Raw genomic sequence first — 22,132 nt, 5'->3', positions numbered from 1 at the left:
TTATTTGCCCTTCTCCTCTCAGAAAAACGGTATTTTGGTCTATTAGGTGATATCATTCTCCTCTCCACTAAATAATTTAGAAAGATAAGAATGTCACCCAGTTTGGGTCAATGGGATGTACAGAGAAGTCCTTCCTGAAGCCCTCCCTACCTCTGGACTTATTTTGAGAAATAATAAATCTTGGGGCACCTGGGTGGCTCAGTCGGTTAAGTGTCCAACTTCAGCTCAGGTCATGATCTCACGGCTTGTGAGTTCGAGCCCCATGTTCAGCTCTGTGCTGACAGCTCAGAACCTGGAGCCTGCTCCAGATTCTGTCTCTGTCTCTCTCTCTCTCTCTGACACCCCCCCTCCCCCCAACTTATACTCTTATTTCTCTCAAAAATAAACATTAAAAAAAAAATTTTTTTTTAAAGTAATAAATCTCCATATTAAGTTAGTCTATACTAGGCTTCCTATTTAGGCCCAAAATTCTACAACCTTTTGATTAAATATTTCTCAATATGATCAAAAAATAAGCTTTAACTTTTCTTTTAATATTTTATTTAAAGACTTCAGTTTTAAACATCTTTAAGACATTCATCAATCCATTTATTTATGTTACCTTTAACATTATAAATTTAACTTCAAGTGGCAGAAGAAACAGAAATACGTAATGAGACTATATTTTAGCAGTGTGTCTTCAAATAGGGAAACCAAAAGAAATGCTACCACCAAAACAAACCAACCAACCTAATTTATTAGGCATGTCTATGTTTTATTTTCCTTTACATGATTATTTTTTTTGGAAAATTTCACTTTCAAAGAATCAGGCCTTGCAAACAGAGCAGCTAATCTTTCCAAAAATAAAATCCAGTATCTAGATTCTCAGAACTCACAAAACCAAATGGAAATGTCTGGTTGTCAGCCAATAGTGTCATGCTCACATCAGTTTCACATCACAGGGAATAATCTAGAACTAATTTCAGTAGGCAAGTTCCAATTCTAAATATTACTAAAGACTACCACTGTTATTCCCAACTGTGTTGACAATTGTCTTATTGCTGAATTGTACATGATAAATTTTCTTTGGCAACTTTTTATACTATTAAGTAACACAACTGGACAACTATAAAGGCTTGAATTAACTCAGTATTTCAAAAATTTCAAACTTCACTGTAATTATTTAAATGTAATTTCTTATAGATGCATCTATAAGAAACATGCCTAATGTAATAGAACGACAACAAAAGAATTGCTAAATAATCACTACTAAAAGCTTTTCAGATGTATGTACAAGTATATAATTGAACTCAAACACCAGGGAAAATATTATGATGTTAGCTCCAATTCACTACCAGACTTTATGTGCTAAAGGATAAAAAAATTAAATGTAGAAACTAAAATCTAGGTTACCTGTTAATTTTTCTGGAAGGCTCTTTCAAATGGGTTCAAAATGGCCTAAAAACTGGCCAGAATATAATATGAATTCTCACTATAATACTTCATAAAATTAAGTATATTGATAACTTAATAATTTTTAATTCTTATTCTACGGAATAAGCCTATTTTGGAGGCTTCACAAAATATTACCAAGAAATTTTAACAGGAAGCTCAAGTCCAGATGTGTAGCTAGGAAATCTTTTCTATATGTAACAAAATCACCAACTTAAATTATAAATGGCTTCCGCTAAATACTACCACTCCACACTTCACACAACGTAAATTAAAATAGGTATGGCAAAAAGTGCGCTCCGAAGCATGTTCACGTTACAAAGATAAACGATCAACTACAGCCAGCAAAAATACAGATAGGCATATATGCAAACCTCTGTATGCAAACTTTCATGAGTAAGATGTAAGAAATGATTCGTTTCGATAATTTTATGTACAGCTTGTTTACAATTTAAAACAAGTACGACTGAAAACATTTCTATTTAAAAGCCACAATAAAGCCCCACGAGATACTAAATAACAGTCTTACAAACTGGTCTCTCAAGAGAATAACAACTGAGGACGGTATTCTAAGAAATGCCCTCTTCTTGATCGATCATTTCTGTTTTAACCGAAAAGACATCTGCCAGCATATGTTTTGGAATTTCTGAGCCTCTGACTCTCAAGGCGTAACAAGCATTCTCCACTTTGGCCAGACTTTGTTTCAAAGTATACAACTTCTTAGAAACCTCGTAAGGTCCAGTATTGCCAATGAATGAAAACCCATCATAAACCTGACGTAAAAACTGGCTCACTTCAAAGGGGGTGTCAATGTCCCCATTCCCCACACTGTTAATACACATCCGCATCAACTCTCCAGTTAAATCAGCCACTCCCAGAAGGTAATCAACAGGTGTGATTTTCAGTCTCCAAGTACCAAACTGCTTATCCTGTGCATCAGAGGAGGGCTGGTAAAGAAAACACACACACACACAAAGAAAATACAACGTGAAAAAGAGTGAATATGCATGTATCACATTCATTATAAAGTATAAAATCAAGAGCAGATCAGTCATGCTAATCTCTAAATAAAATGATCTTTTTTGCTTAATGACCATTTGGGACGCTACAAGAAGAACTCATGCCCTGGGTAGAAAGCTGAACTAAATGACTTCAAGATAATTTCATAATCTAATACTGTAGCACTTTAAAATCAACTATTCCCAACGTCACTTGACATACAAAATAAAATTAAAACATTCTGAAAACAAAGTCTGATGACTTTACTGCATGACGGTCACTTAGTTATCTAAATGACAAGTCATAAAGCCCTCTAGGTTGGTGATACACTCACGTTTTCCTAAGTCCCTTACAGTCCCTTTCTGGCCTCTCTTCCATCCCCACTCAGCACTGACCATCATGATTTATTACTCTCTTGTTACGTCCTCCTCAGTGCCCTTAGATTCCTTTGTGGGTTTGTTTGTTTTTTTACTGCACCTGCCCAACAAAAACACAACCCTGCATCAATATTAAAATCTACTCGCACTAGTGCTTTATTCAAGTGGCTGAGTACCACAGAGCTAAAAAAAAAAAAAACCCCAAGAAACAGTAATGATAGTCACAGCTATACAGAATTTATACAAATTACTCACCAATCCTTTTTACTTATTCCTCTAGTTCTCTCTCCTGACTCTTCAGACACTGTTCCAAACCTTTACCAGAACTCTCCTTAGCCCCCTACTCAATCCCAAACCTCTCCACTCTGAGTAGACAATCTTGTCTACTATCACTGAGCTGGCCATGTGCCAGATCACCTGGCACAAGCTCTCTCAATTACCTTATTCCTACAAAACAAAACAAAACCAAAAAAAACTTATTTACGTCCATATCCATCTTTACCTTCTATCCTCCAGTCTCAGATGATGAGTTGTCCCTCCTCTTGTTTGAGGTTAACTCTTCCAAATGACCTTGACCCATCTCCTCCCACCTCTTCCAGGACCTTGCTTCATAAGGTGTATGCCCTTGGGCAAGTTATTTCATCTCTCTAAACCTCAGTTTCCTCATCTGTAAAATGGGATAACAGTACCTACCTCAGAGGTTTATTTTAAGGATGAGATAACATTTACCAAGTTCTTGGCATAATGCCCAACACAAAGTAAATACTCAATAAATGTTAGCTGCTATCACCATTACCATCATGTCAATCTCCTCTTTCCACAACAATTTTTTCCTTGCTCTACTGGAGCCTTTCTGGAAGAGGAGATGCCTAAATTGTTATTCGAAGTCCATATGAGACTCAGCTAGGTGAAGTTGCAATTATACTAGAGGCCATTTTAGGCAGAGAGAACCGCAAAGGCATGCAGGTGAGAACTGTGTCGTATGTTTGAGGAACCAGTGAGGTATCTCCTTGAGTCAAGTTTAAAGTAAGAAATGGTACAGGATGACTCCAAAAGGACAGTCAGGGGTAGAAAGTCACATTAAGGAACGTGAACTTTAATCACTGAGAAATTTAAATGGTTTTGACAATATTCTCAACAGGCAAGTCAGAACAAAATACCTTCCCCTATCAAATCCCAGAAGTTTTAGCGCCAAGAATCTTTAGCACTAAAAGGAAAAACTATTTATGAATGTGGTCTGGTTTTGAAAAGCATATGTGAATATGATGACACCATAATCTTCAAATAACTTACTACCTAAATCCTGAAAACAGCGCATTTACTCTCAGTTTCTCTTGACACTCTTGCCCTGATATTTTCATTCTCGATTAGAAAGAACTTGAAAGAAGGGTGTGGTAACTTCGGATACAGGATCAAATAGGCTCTTTACTTCTTTCTGCAATGCAATCCTCACTAAACACATAAAAGACATACAGGAATTTTACTTCTCAAAAATGAATATCCTCCTTCATAAACTTCCTATAATTTTAAAAACTGAGAAAATATATATGTGGCTTCCTTAAAGTAAGTTGTATCTGTCATGCCAAATTAACTCTGACCTTTTGATGCTAACATTTTAGTTAATATTCAAGAAAACAGTATTTCTACAGCTTCCTCCATCTTCTGCCTGCCCATTCCGGCTCTGAGTAATGTTAAAAAAAAAAAAACAAAAAAACAATAAAGAAAAAATTATGAAAAATAAAGACAGGAAAAAACTAATTTTATCCTTAAGTGTATTGGTATCTCAGGAAGTACCAAATATTCAAAATCTCCTCTTTCATTGCCTGAACACTATATATTGAAACCCAGCGTAAAAATAGTATTCACTTGAAAGTCAAACTGCAAAAGTTTCTCTTTTCTTAATTCGGAATAGCTATAGAATTTTCAGATACAAGTTTTAGGGACTTAGTAAGCGATTAAGAGCTCTCACTTAATATAATAACAATTTTATATTAACTGACTATTGAGCACGTATGGGTCATATGCTATATACAGTGCCTAATTGAAAACCTTTCAATCAAATCCTGTAAAACACTCCTTTGAGGTAGATACTTGGTGCAAGGGTTCCTGCAGCACACTGTGAGAAACAGTGGCAGGGTGGACAAGGGCACCTGGCTTACATTTCAAAACACCTGGTTTCAAAGTTTAGCTCTGCCACACTTAATTAGTTGTGTGGCTTTTGAGAAGTTATTTAAATTCTCTAACGCCCACTTCTTTGCAAAATGAGAGTAAAAATTCTTACCTCATACAGTTAATGAAAGAATTAAATGAGATAGTGCTTACGAAAGGCCCACTGTAAATGCACAATAAAATCAAAAGTGGACTTAACAGGAATCACTTAACAGCGCTTTAGGTGAACAGCATTGTTTTCCCCACAACATACCCATAGCTGTTCTTGTTCCATCCACTAACAAAACTATTTTAAAAGACCGTTTCCTTAGTTGGGAATCTTGGAAACCACACTCTAGAAAAGAACACTACCGTCTCAATATTCTCAGCATTATAAGCCAGCAAACCTCCTATAACCATTATACGGTTACATAAATTATATAAAAATGTGAAGTGATTTTAAATTCTTACGGTCTTATTTTCTTTTCCATATTCTTCTGTTGTAAATATCAATTGTTTATTAATTTCATCCATACTGATAAGTGATCGTGTTTTGATGAAGTGTTGAAAAGAGACTGCCTCCACATACTCCTGCAGTCCTGAAATACCAACCAAGAAAATTGCTAAGGAACAACCATTACATTAGTCAGACTGTCATTAATAAAAAAAACTTCAAATTGCACAACACCTAGCTCATCAAAAGCTTAATGGATGCCTAACTATAATGGTGGCACTGGATTCAATACTTAGACTACTAAGAATTACCTGGGGATAGATGGTGGGGATCAGTACTGAACACAGCAAACATTTCTGTCACTGAACTTTACGAACAGCTCAAATACAAATGGATTCAAGTTCTTCTTTCTACTTCATGCGGCATTAGTCTTAGAAATCTACTCTCTCTGCTATGGGGAAATGTCAAAGATTTTTAGAAAAAAAATTGATTTAAGGAAAGCCTATTATAAAAATTATTAAGGCTTTAACAGAAACTATACAATTAATTTTTGCTCTCTGAAGCAACAAAACAGATAATGACTTAATCAAATGAAGCATAAAATTAAACACCATTTGGATCTTTCTTGAAATTTTAATAGGTAGAAAACACTTTAAATAATGCAGAATAAAGTGTCAAAATACAAAATACTATTTTTCTCCTCCTACTCCAAAATGGATCTAAGAACAGATAACTCCTTTCCACTTTGATAATTTAAATTAAAAAAAAGAAACAGGGCGCCTAGGTGGCTCAGTCAGTTAAGCATCCGACCTTGATGTGGGCTCAGGTTATGATCTCATGGTTCACGAGATTAAGCCCGTGTAGTGCTCTGCACGGACTCACTGACAGCACAGAGCCTGCCTGGAAATCTCTCTCTCTGCCCCTCCCCCGTGTGCGTTCTCTCTCTCGCTCTCTCTCTCTCTCTCTCAAAATAAAAACATTAAAAAAAAAAAACAAAAACAAATGAGCAATACAATCTTGTATCAGATGTAAGTTCTACAAAATTAACACTGAATTAAAACAAATTTTGGTAAAGGTCGAAAGTAGTACTATACTTTTTCAAGTGTTTTAAAACAACTAAGTTCTAGGACACCTGGGTGGCTCAGTCAGGTAAGCATCCGACTTCAGCTCAGGTCATGATCTCATGGTTCATGAGTTCGAGCCCCACATCTGGCTCTCTGCTGGCAGTCAGCATGGAGCCTGCTTCGGATCCTTAGTCTCCCTCTCTCTCTGCCCCTCCCCTGCCTGCACGCGCTTTCTCTCTCTCTCTCAACAATAAAAATAAAAAAACAAACATTAAAAATATATACATGTATAAAAACCAAAGTTCTATGGCCACAATTTTCAATATTAGTTTATTCTGGCATAATCTATAAGATGATTCAGGGAAAAAGTATTTCTTAAAATGATTATCATTACTGCTGGGTTAAGAAACAGTATTCTTTGTAAAGGCTTTATTGTAGAAACAAGAGAAGAAGGAATTCTGACTCCAGAAAGAAAACTCAGGACTGAGTAGAATCCCCAGAGCCCAAGCTGTCTCCCTGGCACCTGGGAAGAACACTCCCAGCCCTGACACCGACAGTCAGGCGTGGCGGCCGCAGCGCTGAGGCTCACCCCACTGTGGTATCGTCGCATCAAATGCCGCAGCAGGGTCAAAGACACAAAAGGAAGTGGATGACTTGGTTCTGATAGCAGTAAGAGGAAACAACTGAATGAAAATATCCTGACTCATTTGGGGCCACGAGTGATGTTGAAGCAAGGTCAGAAATCGGTGCCTTTAGCTGACAGAACAGGACATGATAGAATAGGTCACTGTTTAATAAACTATAACATGCTGAGAAATGAAACAATAAACTTCAGGTTGACAGAACAGATAACATCTTCTACGTTTACAATAAAAAATATTTTTGTAAAATTTTAGTTTTAAGAATAGGTGACCACCCACTTCTCTTTCCCAAAGACAATCTGTACTTCACATTTCCTTCCAGAAAGAACTTCGTGCACACAAAAAGAAAAAGCAAAACCTAAGGACCACTCGCTGTATCTGTCAATAGGCTCTCCTTCGGTCAGCTCTTATGAATGAGCCACACAGAAGACACGTGCGCAAGGATATTCATCATTATAATCATTATAGCAAAACAGTGGAAAAAGTTTTAAAGATCAATAATAGACATCACTTGCCAATTTACCGTCTCTCAGCTCCACTATTTCGGATAATGGAGGCGGACTCTAAAACGTTTCTCCTTTGCCAGCTGGCACGATATTGAACTTTGTTGGTAGACAGCACTGGAAGGAAAGCAGAGGAGGAGAAGGCGCTCTTCCTCGTTCTAGTGTGTCCCCCCCCCAGCAGCCTTCTACATGTGGGGCAACCTGGTGCTTGAGGTGGCCAGTAGCACGTGGCATTTCCTCGGGAGCAGCTTCCCCAGGGAGCCACCACCGTGCGCAAGGAGCCTGATGGCACAGCACCTCCCCATAGACAGCTTCCCAGAAAATGTTATCTGCTCCACACCTCAGCAAACTCCCCTGCCACCCAATGGGCCACGCCCTCAAGGGGCTGAGGGGTGCACTCTTCCAGATTTGTTCCTCTCTTGGATGCCCTGGCCTTAGCCCTGGGGTAGTGGCTGTCCCTCTGATATTCCTATACTCTTTAGAGTACAATTTTCCTCTCATCAGATAATCTCCAACACAGTTAATTCTTTTTTTCCCCTCATACACAGTTAATTCTTTGTGTTAAACTTGCCCTGTTCAAATTACTGTGCGGCTCGTTTCCTGTTCAGACCCTGATGAATATAATAGGGAATTAGGAAAATAAAAAATGGTATTATTTCCCCTTTACCCCTATCGTTATAGAGGAGGTACTTTATCTTTTGAGGCTGTACTGTCCCCAGGATCAGGATAAAGATGCAGTCCCAGTGGGAAGCTGAAGGCAGATTCTCCCTTCGATGCTCCACATTATTTATGTTCTCTGTCGGATGCTAATGGTCAGTAAAACATGCTCAGATCTCTCCATCTATTGGTCCTATCTCTCTTCTCCTCTTCAGAGCTACTTTCTGCCACATTCCTCGATAACCGCACCTCATACTTCTCAACCTACTTCATCCTAGTTTGAGCCCATCTCTAGACCACAACAGCTCTCACTAAGATTATACTATTTCGTAAGCTGAATGGACACGTTTTCAGTTTCAATCTTAGCAGCAGTCAGTAGTCTGACCACTTGAAAGGAGGAATTCTTTAAACAAGTTTTCATTTGGTCCCTTTGAATGCATCATCTTCCGATTTCCCTTTTTTTCTACTTCTCTGGCCAGGTCTTCTTAGTCTCTGCCTCTATCAGCCCCAGGCTCTCTCAAATTCACTTACACTTGGCTTCAGTGAACCCTGCCATCCCCCAACTTCACATCTCTGGCTCAGAGTCACATATATATCTAAATACATACTTGACAATTCCATCAGAAGGACCTTAAAATCAATACGCCCAACAATGAATTCACAATCTTCCTTCCACATGCAGTCCCCCTCTTTGTTTTGCCAATTCTAAGAGTCTCCTGATCTCCCCACCCCATCCACTTCTGACCTTTTCTCATCCATTCTCACACTACTGAATATTTGCCTTTTTAATAAAGAATTATCACATCACTCTCCTGCTTAAAGCCCAAATAGCTCTCCATGGTTCTCAGAATAGACAGCAAAATCATTAACATGGCTTGTAAGACCCTGCTTAATTTCACCCTCCACCTACATCAGCCTCAACTTATACTACAGTCAAGTTATAACACACAAAAGGTTAAATTTCAAAGATGCATATTTGTATAATGTCAGAATTGTTCTTAAAATCCTTAAAATCAGTAAGACTTGTATATATTCTACAATACAAATTCTCCCTACAGTTAATAGAATTCACTACTTCAGTATTTCTAGGCATAACCCTGTCCCCAAATTCCTGCAGCTGGCTTACATTTCAGGGCCAGGTTACACAAAAATAGCAGTGCTTTAAATGTTAGAATCAAACACAAGTAGCAAGGCTCTTGTTCTACACATGTTAATCGACAGGGATGGGAGAGCACAGGAACCAGGACTATGTCATGTACCAGCTGAAGGTGGTAACATAAATTTCTCTGAACCTTCAAGCTATGGCTCAGTGACACCACTAAGCAGTCATTGTCTCAGCTTAATAGCGTAAGCCTGAAGGAGGATAATCACATCTATACACCTATAATCTCAAGCTGATCTGATGGTCAAGGTACGAGTTCCAATGTGCAAGTCAAGGTAGAAGATACCAGAAGTGAGGTTATCGCTTAAACTAAACCAGCCTATTTTCTATTCTCTTACAGCAATACTGTGTGCAACGGCTACTTTTAGATGTGATTAATATTTAAATCAGTAGAACTCCCGAGTAGAGCAGATTACCCTCCATAATGGGGGTGGGCGGAGGTTGTTCATCTAGTCAGCTGAAGGCCTTATGAACAAAGAACACGGTTTCCCAAAACTGCAACAGAGAAAACTTGCCTGCATTTCCAGTCTGTAGATTTCAGACTCCAGACTGCAGCATCAACTCTGTATTAAAATTCCAGCCTTCCAGTCTAGTCTGCAAATTTCATACCTGCTAGCCCCCACAATCACGAGTCAATTTTTTTAAACACATGTTATCAATCCCTCGCTTGCTCTCTCTCCAGCTTCTCTGGAGAATCCTGACTGTGAAATGCTAGTAGGCAAAATGCTTAAGCTGAATTCAGAGAACATGAATGTGTCTATAATGCAAAACTTTTGTAACCTCCTTCACTTTCTGTGCCTACGGTTTTCAGTTCCTCACCTATCCTGTGCCCTCCCTTGCCTCAAGGGATTTTATATGCTCTTCCCTCAGCATCATAACACGGTCTTCTCACTCTTTCACCTAATAAACTGTTACTAATTCTGTAGGGTTCCAGGAAGTATCAACTTCTGAAGAAACTGCCTCAGACAACCCCCATTCTAAGCCAAACCCCTATTAGATGTTCTCCTAGTACCGTGTGCCTTTCCCTTCTAGCACTAATCAAAGTTGTATTTCAATAATGTAAAATTCCTTATCTAATACCTAGCAGTATCCCCTGCTAGGAGGGCAATACCACAACTACCTTGAGCACAGTTCTATCCCTAGTGCTTAGCCCGTCTTGCACAAACAGACACCAAAAAACATGATTAAATGAGGTAGATCCATTTCTGAAAAACTATTTAATAATTTTTGATTATGTTTTATAAGAACATTCAATTAACAAGGAAGTGCCCATTCTGGGGGAAAAACCCCATAAAATCATAGAGAAATAAATAAAAAATTAAAATGTAATACACATACAGTGATTACAAACAGTGGGAAACAGGAAACCTGCTACTTGAAACAACATCTGGAGGGGTGGCACCTGGGTGGCTTAGTCGGTTAAGCGTCTGACTTTGGCTCAAGTCATGGTCTCACTTGAGACCAAGTTCATGAGTTCGAGCCCCGCATCAGGCTCTGTGCTGACAGCTCAGAGCTTGGAGCCTGCTTCAGATTCTGTGTCTCCCTCCCTCTCTGCCCCCTCCCCCAGCTCATGCTCTGTCTCTCTCTCCCTCAAAAATAAATATTAAAAAAATTAAAATAAATAAAATAAGTAAATAAAACAACATCTGGGGGCACTTAGGTGGCTCAGTTGGTTGAGCATCCAATTCCTGATTTGGGCTCAGGTCATGATCCCAGCTGTGTGGGATTAAGCCCCATTCAACATGGAGCTACTTAAGATATTTTCTCTCTCTCTCTCTCTCTCTCTCTCTCTCTCTCTTCCCCCACACCCCCCCCACCCCCGGCTCACACTCTCCCTCTCTCTCAAAAACAAAAATATTTAAAGTTAAAACAACATCAGAAGGATTCTGACCACCTCAGCTCTCTAAACAAGGTGGCTTAAATCATTCTAGTGATTCTAGAACAAATACCACTATATTATTTGCTTACAAAGATCAGCAAGGGCAAATCATGTCAAATCATGTGGAAGAACTTGATCCTGTTCAAAACTGAAATTCTAGGACCTTCTTCATGATGCTTAAGGATAGCATCCCAGAGTAGATGTCCCTTTGTTTAGAAGTCCTTTAAGGAGTGGTGGGAAATGAAATGGAAAGGGTAGAAATGGAGCTAAATTTAGTACAGGGACCATACAGATGAAATGCCTTGAATAGTCAAAGAGAAATAATTTTAAGTTTTATCGCTCAACAATGGGAGGGAGGGACAAGCAGTGAAATAGCAAACCAGTATTTTAAAAACTATTCCTGGGGCACCTGGGTGGCTCAGTCAGTTAAGCATCCAACTTCGGCTTGGGTCATGATCTCACAGTTCGTGAGTTCGAGCCCCACATCGGGCTCTATGCTGACAGCTCAGAGCCTGGAATCTGCTTCATATTCTCCGTCTCCCTCTCTCTCTAACCCTCCCCTGCTTGTGCTCTGTCTCTCTCTCTCTCTCTCAATAATAAATAAGAAACAGAAAAAAATTTAACAGAAAAAACTATTCCTGATTCTTAATGGACTTTCTTTAACCAAGATGCTATCTATAGTGGTAAAACCACACTCCTCTGTGACTGGAAAAATATATTTGGCAAAATTCGTCAGTTGTACAGTTGTTTTATCCACATGAGCCCACTCAAAGCATGGAAAACAGTTCCAACGAATACATTCTTAAAATGATTTGTAGTTAATAAAATCAACTAAGTCCAACCAACTCCCAGGCCTGTCCCTCATTTGTAAAACAGAAGTACTAGATACAATGATCTCTACGGTACTTTTCAAATTCAGAAGGGTAGGAACTAATCTTCCTAATGACATGTCAAAAAAAAAAAAAATCCATTTAGTGAAACTAGATTATATGGCAACAACACAGAAACGTCATTTGCTTCTGCAACAAAGCACTGTCGAATGACGTAAAAATCAGTAGTAAGCTGTTGCTAAAATGTTTGCATTCTTACAAATGAATGCATATGCAGTAGTATTAAACTCACCAAATAGAGCAGACGACATAAAACTAACCATTTTAACTATTTTTAAGTGTGTAGTTTCGTGGCATTCATTCACACTGTGGTGCAACCATCACCACCATCTATTTGATCTTACAAAACTAAAACTCTGTACCTGTTAGATAACTCCTCCTTCTCCTTTCCCTCAAGCCCCTAACAACCAGCATTCTTTTCTCCATCTCTGAATCTGACTATTCTACTTACCTCGTGGAAGTGGAATGGTATGGAACTTATCCTTTTGTGGCCGGCTTATCTCACTTAGCACAAGGTCCTCAGGGTTCATCCACGCTCTAGCCTGTGTCAGAATTCTCTTCCTTTTTAGGGCTGAATAATACTGCATTGTATGGACATGTGAAATTTTGTTTATCCATTCATCCATCAATGGGTACTGAGGGTGCCTCCACCTTTTGGGTATTGTGAATAATGCTGCTATGAACAGAAGTATACAAACATCTCCCAGTCCCTGAAGCCTCCAACAAAACTTTTTAAAAATATAAATAAAATATTAGTAGCAGCTTACTAAGTCTTGAGTGTCAGTTATACAGAAGATAATGTATCTGGTACTTTACATCCATCTTTTTAATGTTCATTATAACCTTACATGACTGTATCACTATCCTTCCTTTATAGATGAACCGAGGCTCAGAAGAAATTCAGAAATTCACCCAGGTCACATAGTAAAAAAACATTCCTACAACCCAGAAGCTCGTGCCCTTCCCGCTTTACCTGCCTCCTTACATTCAAGTCCATAGAAAACATTTTCACTTTTTCTCAAACTTTTCCCCCACTAAATCCCCAGTTCAGCTCTTCTCCAGGCCTTAACTTTATTCTCTAGGCTCTCACACCATATACTTTCATGATTCTGTGCTATTCTGTGCCTATGTTGCCTTCTCTCAAATCTTCTTCTACCTGTAAAAAAAAGTTGACATGTTCTGATACACCCAGTCAAGGCATTTCTTCATACCCACTACATAAAACTTAGCCAGCCAGCTCCAAGTTATGAATGCCTGTTTTTTTGCACCCCAGAGTTTTGAGGGAATGAATGATGTCTTCACAACTTTCTCCTCTCCCCACCCCAAAGCACCTTGAGAAAGAGACTCAAATGTTTAGTAAATTCTTCAAAATAATCTCTCCCTACTCTTACTGGTTTTAGGAAACTTTAAGTGCTCTGGCAAAACTATTTTAAGATCTGCTATTCAAATGTTCAGAATTCTCCAATTTTACTTAATATATAGTACTTTGGATTTAAGTCCACTAAGAAAGAAATATTCTTATAAGATAAAGTTCAAACTGATAAAGTTCAGAATTCGAGGTCTTCAAGGTATCGGATTTATTTCTCATGGGGGCAGAGATACAGAACAACAGCCCTCAAAATCCATCTGTGGTGTCAGTCTATATTAATGTGCATGGCTGTCAAACATTACATTTTCAAGTGTATCTAAAGTCACCATCTAAGTTGTCCCTGGGATGTGTTTGTTTAAAGTTACTTCATGGATGAGGTGGCCATTTTTGCTCCATGGTTATTAGGTTTCATGATATACCACACAGAGAGTTCAAGGACATCTGGCCCCAAACACTGAAAAGCATTTTTGGGCACATCTAGGTAAAAGGATGTTTAAACAAGTTATGTTTCAACTTGATAAAAAGGACATCCGCTATTTTCAGTGAATAATCCCCAAGGTGAAAAATCTCAACCTACTGCCATATTCCATCAAACAATGCCTTCCCCTTCTGCTTTTGCCTTGGATGAAATCCAATTAGAATTATTTACAGAATCAGCTGCCAGTAAGAGAGAAGTCTGTAGGTTGTTTTTATGTAATTTGTTATTTTTCTCCATGTTCTCCTATTAGAACATATACAAGGAAACCCAATTAAACGCTTCTGATTATTTTCACTTATTCTTATAATATTTAAGCAGTATATACCCAGTCCAAATCTCCATCAAAAACCATATATAAAGGGGGCGCCTGGGTGGCTCAGTCAGTTAAGCGCCCGACTTCAGCTCAGGTCATGATCTTGTGGTCCATGGGTTCGAGCCCCGTGTCGGGCTCCGTGCTGACAGCTCAGAGCCTGGAACCTGCTTCGGATTCTTTGTCTCTCTCTCTCTCTCTCTCTCTCTCTGCCCCCTCCCCCGCTCACACTGTCTCTCTCTCTCTCAAAAATAAAGATTAAAAAAAATTAAAAAAAAAAAAAAAAACCATATATAAAGAAAGGCAAACAGACCAGGCAGAGGTTTCATTCTAAACTAGCCTTTTTTTTCCAGGCTTTCGGTGTTTTAAAATTTTTTTTTTAATGTTTATTTTTGAGAGAGAGAGAGGTAGAGAGAGAGGGAGAGAAAGAGAGAAAGTGTAAGTGGAGGAGGGGCAGATAGAGAGGGAGACACAGAATCCGAAGCAGGCTCCAGGCTCTGAGCTGGCAGATCAGAGCCCAACACGGGGCTCGAACTCACAGACCGCGAGATCATGACCCGAGCTGATATCGGACGCTTAACTGACTGAGCCACTCAGGCACCCCTAGGGTTTCAGTGTTTTAAAAAAATTGCCTGCCATATGACCCAGCAATTCCACTCCTAGGTATATATATACCCAAGAACCTGAAAGCACAGGTTCACAAAGGCTTGTGGACACATGTTTATAGCAGTATCGTTCACAAAAACCAAGGAGCAGAAACAACCCAAATGTCCATCGACTGATGGATAAACAGAATGTGGTATATATGTACAAGAGAATATTATTCAGCCTTAAAAAGGAATAAAGTTCTGACATGTGCTAGGACATATACGAGAGTCTTGAAAACATTATCGTAAGTGACAAAAGCCAGACACAAAAGGCCACATTCTGTATTATTCTATTTATATGAAATATCCAGAATAGGCAAATCCATGGAGATGTAAAGTCAAATAGTGACTGCCTAGGCTTGGCATGGGGGAAGGAAGATGGGGAGTGGCTGCTAATGGGTAGGGGGTGTCCTTACAGGGTGATGAAAACATTCTGGAATCAGTGGTGAAAGCTACACAACCTTATAATCACAGTAAAAAGCAACGAATTACAGGGGCGCCTGGGTGGCTCAGTTGGTTAAGTGTCCAACATCAGCTCAGGTCATGAGCTCACGGTTTGTGGGTTCGAGCCCCGCGTTGGGCTCTGTGCTGACAGCTCGGAGCCTGGAGCCTGCTTCCGATTCTGTGTCTCCCTCTCTCTCTGCCCCTCCCTGCTCACACTCTGTATCTCTCTCCTTCAAAAATAAATAAACACTAAAAAAAAAAAACCAAAAAAAAAAACCCAAAAAAAACCCAATGAATTACATAATTTAAAGGGGTTAATTTTATGGTGTATAAATTGTATCTCAATTTTTAAAAATTACATTTATAACTATTTTTTTACTGTTTATTCATTTTTTGAGAGCGAGAAAGACCGAGCGTGAGTGGGGGAGGGGCAGAGAGAGGGAGACACAGAATCCAAAGCAGGCTCCAGGCTCTGTCAGCACAGAACCCACGAACCACAACATCATGACCCAAGCCAAAGTCAGATGCTTAACTGACTGAGCCACCCAGCTATTTTTAAGAATACCATCAGATTTTTTTTCAAAAGTTATCTTTTTCAGATCCCTGAAATGTTTAAGTAAAATCAGATGTAGGTTTGATTCACATGCCACTCTGCTAAAAAAAAAAAATCTACTCTCAAATATATAAATTATACACCGAAAATATATCCATAAGCCTTAGCTTTGTAGAGTATATTCAATTATACTATCAACAGTAAAACTTAAACACAAGTTCACTAATTTGGATTTTGCCTAATTGGATACTGTCTATTTGAACAGGGCTTTTTCTTCAGCACTGAAGAGTATGTGTTCAGAAAATAAGTATTACTGAGTTTTTAATCCAAAATGAAAATAAATTTAATTTAGCACACTATTACAGATTAATTCTGCTAAATTCCAGAAGGGAACACAAACACATTAACAGTGATGTGCCAAACAAAGTAAGAAATGCCTCCCATACACATGTTTCATTTAGTTTTCAAAACAACCCGTGAGGCAGCTACTATTGTTCTCCCATAACAGGTGAGAAAGCTGAAATTTAAACAAGTTGCATACTGGGCTCCAAGGTTACGGATCTAAGGAACATCAGAGAAAACACGTAAGCCCAAGCCTGTCTGACAACAAAAGCTCTCGTTCTACTTCACCTCCGTCAGTTGATTTTACCTGTTCAAAAAGCAAACATGAATGAGTAGAAAATAGTGATCTGGGGATCTTCTAAATCCTTCCAAGATGACTCTGCTAATACCAGAGGATCACATTCTCTTCCTATCTCACTTACTCGTGATAGCAATCCCTTAAACGTCTGCGGTCAGCATCGTCAACTCCCTTGTCCCTTGCAGTAATATTCCAACTCTTTTAACAGGAACATAATTGTTACGTAAGGCAATATAAACCACAAATTTCAAATACATTCTTGTACTATCGTACTATGCTAAACTCCGTTTATTATAAAACTGCTTATCAAGTGCTATAAGATACAGCATAAGTTATTTAGCAAATCATTCTGATAACTCTCAAATTATATCTTGATTTTTAGATGCTGATGGAAAGATCTTTTGCTGCATTTGTCCTTCTTTATCTAAATGAAGCCACTGTCAGAGGCATGATTTGATATCGGGAACATCATCAAACTCTTCCCGTGACTGTCTCCATTAAAATGACAGTCATTTGGTGACCGGGGACCCTGACTGTGTGGGGAGCCTGCCTCCATCTCAGCTTCCAACTCTCTCCACACTCATCAAATCTCTGTTCCTCTCTCATCATCCTCTCTCTAACCCCTGGGATATATATAAAGGGAGTGGAAGAGAAGAAAAGTTTGGACGTCACTTTTTGGGGAGGCTGGGGGGAAGGGTGTGCCCAGGACAGATTGCCTTCCCCCAGACCTATCCCCTATGTGCAGAGACAGTTGCTACCCTCACCATCATGGGGTATGTCTCAAACAAAGAAAAGCTCTGCTGAACCAACCTCAAAGACTATTACACAATCTGAGCACATATGCTTTGCATGAAACACCTGTTTATATCACTGGTTCCTGACAAACCTCCCAAATGCTATCTGCTTGTCCCCTTAGCACATTTCTTTGGAGGTTCACAGATGGGGGCCACAACTCAGCTGCACAACACAAATCCTCACAGCTGCATCTCTGGACTTAAAGCAACTCCCCAGTCTCCCCACCCCTCAAATAACATAATTTTGCAGCTTGCCCCCTAGCTGCACTGCACAAAATCAGAAAGTATGTTGAAGCGTGAAGAGATGTCCTTCCTGAAATTCTCCCCACCTCTGGACTTATTTTAAGAAATAACAGTGGCACCTGGGTGGCTCAGTTGGTTAAGCATCCGACTGTGGCTCAGGTCATGATCTCACGGTTCACGAGTTCGAGCCCCACATCGGGCTCTGTGCTGACAGCTCCGAGCCTGGAGCCTGCTTTGGATTCTGTGTCTCCCTCTCTCTCTGTCCCTCCCCTGTTCATACTCTCTCTCTCTCTCTCTCTCTCAAAACTAAATAAACATTAAAAAAAAAATTTTTTTTAAGACATAATAAATCTCAGCGCACCTGGGTGGCTCAGTCAATTAAACATCAGACTTTGGCTCAGGTCACGGCCTTGCAGCTGGTGAGTTCAAGCCCCACGTCGGGCTCTGTGCTGACAGCTCAGAGTCTGGATCCTGCTTCGGATTCTGTGCCTCCCTCTCTGCCCCTCCCCCGCTCTCACTCTGTCTCTCTCTCTCTCTCTCTCTCTCTTTCAAAAATAAACATAGGGGCGCCTGGGTGGCGCAGTCGGTTAAGCGTCCGACTTCAGCCAGGTCACGATCTCGCGGTCCGTGAGTTCGAGCCCCGCGTCAGGCTCTGGGCTGATGGCTCGGAGCCTGGAGCCTGTTTCCGATTCTGTGTCTCCCTCTCTCTCTGCCCCTCCCCTGTTCATGCTCTGTCTCTCTCTGTCCCAAAAATAAATAAAAAAAAAAAAAAAAAAAACGTTGAAAAAAAAAATAAACATAAAAAAATTAAAGTCAACAGGTAAATTAAATCCATGTGGTAAGAAACCAACCATATCTTATAGTAACTTATCTTGGGCAAGTTGCTTAAACACTGTGAGACTCCCCACTTACTTAGCAGTAAATATAATATCTGTAATTTAGGAATATTGCAAAGGTCACAACATAATATCTCTAACTTAGGAATACTGCAAAGGTCACAAAGAACAATGGCTTAAAAAAAATCTCTGACACAAAACATCCACTTAACACATCATTCACATTCCTGAATAAGAGAATTAAAATATTAGTTAGGGTCTGAACTTAGTTATGTGCACCAAAATGTCTCAAAATTAAATAATTTCATTATTATCAGAGTGGTATAAACAATTTTTTTCTTTGAGATGGAGAACATTTTCCCCCAACTGTTAATTCCTCCACAGGAGAAAAACACAAAACAAAAACATGACAGAGCCCAACATTTTTTTAAGTGACTTATTTCAAGCAACTAATTATTTGTTCATTTGTTTAACCATCCCTTGGGACAATCTGTAATCTACTCTGATAAGAAATGTGTAGAAAACAGACCTAACTTTTTGTTGTTGTTCAATTATTAGGAGGATACTCGACATTTGAGCTCACACAAGTATCCCTCAGGGAAATGCTCTGCGTGCCATTAGCACTATTCTTAATGAGGAAAAGCACAGAACTCCTTTAGTTCAATGCCAGAATTGTTTTATCTTCGAGTCAAAAGAACAACTATTTGGAGTAACACCAAAACAAGCATTTAACAATTACAAGCAGCAAGCTATTCAGAAGCATCATATTGTTAATGCTTCTCTAGTTGTAAATAACCTTATGGTATCAAATAAAATATCTGTCAGCAAAAATTTAAGTCCCAGATACCTTTTTATTGAACTGCTTTATTCCTTAACTTTAAAAGAAAAAAAAAAAAAAACACCTTTGTTTCCACTTAAAGAACCTCATTTTAAGGACTTACTACAGAAAAGTGAGATGCAGGGAACCCTTAAAATTTTAATCCATACGTAGCTAATCTTCCAAAAAAATGACAAAGGGGCCCCTGGGTCGGTTGGGTGTCTGACTTCAGCTCAGGTCATGATCTCACAGTTTTTGAGTTCAAGCCCCGCATAGGGTTTTCTGCCATCGGCCCCAAGCCGGTTTCAGATCCTCTGTTCCCCCCTCACTCTGCACTTGCACCGCTCGCCCTCTCTCAAAAAAAAAAAAAAGAAAAAAAAAAAAAAAAGAACATTAAAAAAATTTTTTAAATAAACTGACAAAGAAGAGACAGGGACCTAAAATGAAATATGGTGCTTAAAATAATCCTCGATGATACACTGAAGTGGGAAAATCTAAAGATCGCTCCCATTTTATTAATGCCCTACCTAAGCTCTTTCCAAGAGTGCAGTGTTTCCTTCCTAAGAAACACGACTAATACTCCTCTGACCTTTTTTTCTGCATTTCTGTTTTGTTCTATGAGCCAAGTGCGACTTTCTAGTTTCTTTTCATATCACTATCCATATGGTCCTCGCTCTGGTTTAAAGTCTTTCCTTACACTTTACTCAGTGATGAATGAAGAACATACCAAACACATTACCGGGCCAAATCAAGCAGATCTACAATGTCCCGCCAGAACTTTAAGTTGCCTGGGTTCGTAGGGCTTAACCTCGAACTAACTTGAAATTCAGATCTAAATACATCATCACATGACAACGCACCAACACTGTGAGGAAAATATGCAAGTTTTTACCGAAGCGTAAAAGTTTTAAGCACGGATTGAAGTCAAAGTGAAGACCACTGTAGCTAGCTTTTAAATTTTTTTTTTTTCAACGTTTTTTATTTATTTTTGGGACAGAGAGAGACAGAGCATGAACGGGGGAGGGGCAGAGAGAGAGGGAGACACAGAATCGGAAACAGGCTCCAGGCTCCGAGCCATCAGCCCAGAGCCTGACGCGGGGCTCAAACTCACGGACCGCGAGATCGTGACCTGGCTGAAGTCGGACGCTTAACCGACTGCGCCACCCAGGCGCCCCACTGTAGCTAGCTTTTAGTATATGTATTATGTTGCCATGAATTTTTATGAGATAGGCTTACTGCACGATGTGACAGAAAAATGATCAAGCTTATGGAAGTTATTCCAACTCTTGCCTCTAGTTACCCAAGTTAATCGAATGTTTAGAAGGTGTAGAATGGGATTTGGTTACTCTGATGCAGTAAGACATTAGACCATACTGCTTCTTCAGATCAAGGACTTTCTAGAAACTGAGAGAGATCCAACTTGCTCCCCAGTACCAACTCCACCACCTAGTACAGTCCTTGAGATTATACACGCATACCTACTTACACATAGCAGGACCACCGTGACTGAAATCTGCCTGCCATGGATCTTTCTAGTGTGGTCAAAGCTACTACTCCAGCTCTAGGGGAGGGAACAAGAGCGCTAAGTCACTGGCACTCCTCACGGCAGCATACTACTCACGTATCAACAAATGATAAATACCACTCCTCCCGATCTCTAGCCACGAAAAGACCTACAACATGTCTGTGGCCTGGAAATGCCACTTTTGGATTCCAGTCAACCCTGAGAACTGACAAAGGTCAACGTGCTGGATGTTTAAGCTTACCTCCTCCCCAATCCACTTCCACTGGAAGAGGCAGATAAAAATTTCAGGAGATCAAAGAGAACAAGGCAAACGTTGCCGCAAACATTATCTGCCCAGCCTAACAACTAGAAATGTCAGGGTGCCCAAGAGAAACCTCACCAAAGGGATTCTGACAAAGGACATCATTAATATGAATGGTATGGCTGTTTCACTAAACACGGCACATATTTTCACCACAAGACTCCCATGAAGGGTTTTTTTTTAAAGTTTTATTTATTTAAGTAATCTCTACACCCAAAGTGGGGCTCGAACTCACAACCCTGACATCAAGAGTCACACACTCTTGACTAAGCCAGCCAGGTGCCCCTGTCGTGAAGAGATTATTGATGTGATTTCCCAATACAAAGATAGGCTCTGGAAAAAGAACTAAGAAAATGTCAACAGTGACTTTGTAAAAAAAAAAAAAAAAAAAAAAAAAGAAAGAAAAAGAGTTATAATTTATATATAAGCTGCATAAATCTTAAATATAAATCTCAAATGTTTAACTTAATGAATTTTTACATACGTGTACAACTATGTAACACCACCCAGCTAGAAACAGAAAACATTTCTATCACTCCAGAAGGTTCCCTCATGCCTCCAGTCAGAAACGCCTGCCCCTAACCTCTACCCCTAGATAACCACTATCCTGCCTTCTAACTCCCTAGATTAATGTTGCCGTTTTGAACTTCACATAAGTGGAATTATACAGTATAGATACTCCTTTGTGTTTGTTTATTTTGCCCAACAGAATGTATGTGAGATTCATACTTGCTGGGATGCATGTTTATCATTCTTTATTGCTATGTAGTATTACACTGTACAAATATACCATCATGTACTTATCGACACTCCTGTCTGGGTCATTTTTCAGTTTTAGAATATTATGACTACAGCTGTTACAAGCTTTCTTGCCTTTGTCTTTTGGTGACACAAGCCTCACTTTTATTAAGGGTACATATCCAAAAGGAATCATACAGTAGGAGCATGTTTTTAGCTAGATACTGCCAAA

At 39.4% G+C, this 22,132-nt stretch overlaps 1 protein-coding gene across 1 annotated transcript in view; it reads right to left on the bottom strand.

Annotated features, from left to right (window-relative positions):
- Positions 1 to 772: 772 nt before the first annotated feature.
- TSNAX (translin associated factor X) overlaps positions 773 to 22,132 on the bottom strand; it is a 32,208-nt gene continuing 10,848 nt past the window's right edge. Inside the window, exons 5-6 of the mRNA XM_060642816.3 lie at positions 5,427 to 5,554; positions 773 to 2,378 (exon numbers count right to left, since the gene is read on the bottom strand). Coding sequence (XP_060498799.1) covers positions 2,001 to 2,378; positions 5,427 to 5,554 — 506 coding nt within the window. The 3' untranslated portion in view covers positions 773 to 2,000. The remainder of the gene's footprint in view (positions 2,379 to 5,426; positions 5,555 to 22,132) is intronic.

This window comes from Panthera onca, chromosome D2 (assembly GCF_046562875.1).
Source record: "Panthera onca isolate mPanOnc1 chromosome D2, mPanOnc1 haplotype 2, whole genome shotgun sequence".
NCBI classification, from domain to species: Eukaryota; Metazoa; Chordata; class Mammalia; order Carnivora; family Felidae; genus Panthera; species Panthera onca.
Note: the sequence above shows the minus strand (reverse complement) of the source record. Positions and strands in the feature narration are given on the sequence as shown.